The 3,350-nt window shown below is 39.1% G+C and overlaps 1 protein-coding gene across 1 annotated transcript; it reads right to left on the reverse strand.

The window, feature by feature from the left end:
- Positions 1–1,359: 1,359 nt before the first annotated feature.
- LOC103424522 (putative disease resistance RPP13-like protein 2) lies at positions 1,360–1,764 on the reverse strand. The gene has a single exon (XM_008362603.2). It carries the CDS (start codon positions 1,762–1,764, stop codon positions 1,360–1,362), a length of 405 nt encoding a protein of 134 aa, XP_008360825.2.
- Between the last annotated feature and the right edge of the window lie 1,586 nt (positions 1,765–3,350).

Raw genomic sequence — 3,350 nt, forward strand, 5'->3', positions numbered from 1 at the left:
GACGACATATTAATCACAGGTAATGATGAAAAAGCTATCTTTTCCCTCAAACAGTTTCTTCACACTAGGTTTCGTATCAATGACCTTGGGGATTTGAAATTCTTTCTGGGGATTGAAGTCTATCGTTGTATATGTATTTCATAAAGGAAATATACTCTGGATATACTCAAAGATGCTGGCTTGCAGGGTACACGACCTGTCAAGACTACTCCAGGTCAAGGCTTGTACTTTTCAGCAGAAATTAATCTAAAATTGAGAGCATAGTGACTCTGATTGGGGAGGCTGTCGACTCACTCGGAGATCCACTACTGGATACTGCATTTTTATGGGAAATTCATTAATATCTTGGTTGTCCAAAAGACAAAAGACGGTTTCACTTTCTTCAGCCGAAGTTGAATATCGAGCCATGGCAAAGACTAGTTGTGAACTCACATGGTTGCGATACCTTTTACATGATTTGCAACTACCTCATACTAAACCCGTGACACTTTTCTGTGACAACAAAGCAGCATTACACTTCGTTGCTAATCCGGTTTTTCATGAGAGAACACGACACATCGAGATGGATTGCCATTTTATTAGGGACAAGATTCAAGAAGGTTCAATTGTGACTAGTCATGTTCGTACTGCACAACAGCCAGCTGACGTGTTTACCAAGGCTTTGGGGGAAGTTGCTTTTACTGGAATTTTGCGCAAGTTATGAGTTCTTGACATTCACTCTCCAACTTGAGGGTGAGTGTTGGAAAGTCAATGAGATCTTACCTTATAAGGATTGATTTAGAAAAGAAATTGATTTGTAATTTATATGTAATTGATACATTAGTTAGTTTCCTTTGTTGTATAGCAAGATTGTAGGACCTCAGTTGTATAAATCAAGTTCATCAAATCAATGGAAGTAATCCTGGCAGAATATTTTTTTCCATACCAATCTTACAACCATGACAGTTAATTACCTACCCAAATCACCACCTCCGCCACCGTTGAAGCATACTGCTACTCCCCCTGAGTAATGTCACGTAGACAATTATATTAATCGCAAAGTAATAAAGTATATGTACTTACTCTGTAACTGAGTGCCAATTCCATTTGGCTTTGCAGTCGTACAAGGCTACTATTATATAGTCCATTCACCTCTGCAATTTTTACATGGAACTAAAAGGTCTGTATCAAGTTTCCTGAGCAAACTTTCTTTAGAAAGAAAGAAAAATACATTTATAAAATGTGTAAAATGAGTGTTTTGTTTTAAGTGTCAATAATAGCGGCTAAGCCTATTCCCTTCCCTTTAAGTGTAGATAATATCGTTTGTTCAAAAAAAAAAAAATTAATAGCGACCTAAATTTTATTCTAATAATGCCTCCGTCAAATTGCCTTTATCCTCAAAGATATGACCGTCGGGAGGACAGCTTCATACCTTGCCTTGTGTTGTTCCTCAGATTTTTGAAGAGAATATTCACTTATGCTTGTGAACACAGAGTTTCCTTCCTCCACTTGGTGAACACAGAGTTCTCTAACAGGAGAGGGAACCTGAAATCTGGTCCCTCCTGTTCCAGAGTGTTTCTCCTTGATTTGAAGCATTCCCTGGCTGATCAATTCATATAAATTTTCTTCTGCCACATCCTCCATAAACCGCCCTAATTTTTCTTGTACCAGTCCTCGGGCCACAAGTAATCGAATAAGTTTGCCTTTCGGAATCCCATAGTAGCCAGAGAGGATGGAGCAATACATTATGCAGTGTTGAAGAAATCCGGTAAGCCTCTGTAACATGTTTGCAGTGGAAGAGAGGAAGAAGAAGCAGACACAGGTCTCAACTTCTTCGCAGTTAAGTTTTTTTTTTTTCAGTTTCTCATTCAGTGGTATTTGAACTAGCTATATAGAGCTCTGCAAATTGTATTTGCATATACAGAGGACAAAGATAGCAATATATATAGGTGATAGATGCAAAGCGTGCTAATTTCTTACTAATTTCTTAGAAAGCTTCAAGGAGAGCAAACAAGTTGACGGATACTACAGAGCATATACATCGATCCAAACTGTTTTGATGAAACTTTCAGAGATGTCATGATGTAACGGATGCAAATTTGTGATGGTTGAGCTTTGTAAACTTAGATTTAATATAAAATTTTCTATACAATATAAGTTAAAACAAAATTAATTAATTTGGGACAAGGATGGAGTGGAACAACAAAGAGCCCGTTCGTTCAATGTTTAGAAGTATGAGAATAGTAATTGTTGATGCACAAAACTGGAAGGTCTTGAAACAACGTAAATCCGACCATGAATCTGCAAGAAAGTAAAGAACACAATGATGATATTGTTTCACTCTAAATGGTGAATATACAAGAAGGCTAGAGGCAGTGTGCTCTCTAGCCTATTTTCTGTGTTTGCCCTCTCTGAGATGTTTTCTCTCTTCCTATGGCCTAAACCTTGACCCCCCCTAATGAGGAGAGTGAGGAGTCCTTTTATAGAATAAGGGTTCCTCACTTATTACATATTTTCTCCTTCATTTATTACATAATTACATTTGAGTCCCCCGAGTATTTATACGAGGTCTAAATATGGAGGCCCTAAATATGGTACAAACAGTAGTCCCCCAAGTCTTCAGTCAAGAGAGCCTTTTGGCTGGAGACTTGAAATTCAGTCCATGTGTGGGCCGAAGTAACTAGATGTCGTCTAGAACTGATACTCGAGATAAGGCGATGCTCAATGTGAAATGATGCTCAACTAGAAGTAGCACATGTTGCGAGGCTGCTCGGCTTGTGGCTTATGTTGCCTTGGTTGGCTCGGCTTGTGGCGTTGAAGGTGAGAGAGTCCCTTTTATAGAATAAGGGCTCGCTCCTCAATACATAAATGATGGGCTAGAGTTAATGCTCGCGGCGAGGCGGTTGCTTAGCAGGCGGCGATGCTCTCTAATGATGGTGAGGGAGTCCTTTTTATAAAATAAGGGTTTATTCCTCAATACATAAGTGATGGGCTAAGAATCTCTCTCTAATGAAAGTGAGGGAGTCCCTTTTATAAAATAAAGGTTCGCTCCTCAATACATGAATAATGGGTGCTCTCTAATGAAAGTGAGGGAGTCCCTTTTCTAAAATAAGGGTTCGCTCCTCAGTACATAAATAATGGGCTAAGTCCCCCAAGTATTTTTCATAAGGCCCAGTTGCGGAAACCCAATATATGGTACATAGTGTAGTCCCCCAAGTCTTCAGTCAATAGAGTCTGTTAGCTGGATAATTCAAATTCAATCCATGTATGGGCCGAAGTGGCAGTTGTTCGGAGGCGGTTTTTGCATACCATGCACTGAAGCTTTGTAAGTGAAGCTTTGAAAGTCAGAGCTTTGTAAATAAAGCTTTAAA

Source organism: Malus domestica, chromosome 14, assembly GCF_042453785.1.
Source record: "Malus domestica chromosome 14, GDT2T_hap1".
Taxonomy (NCBI): domain Eukaryota; kingdom Viridiplantae; phylum Streptophyta; class Magnoliopsida; order Rosales; family Rosaceae; genus Malus; species Malus domestica.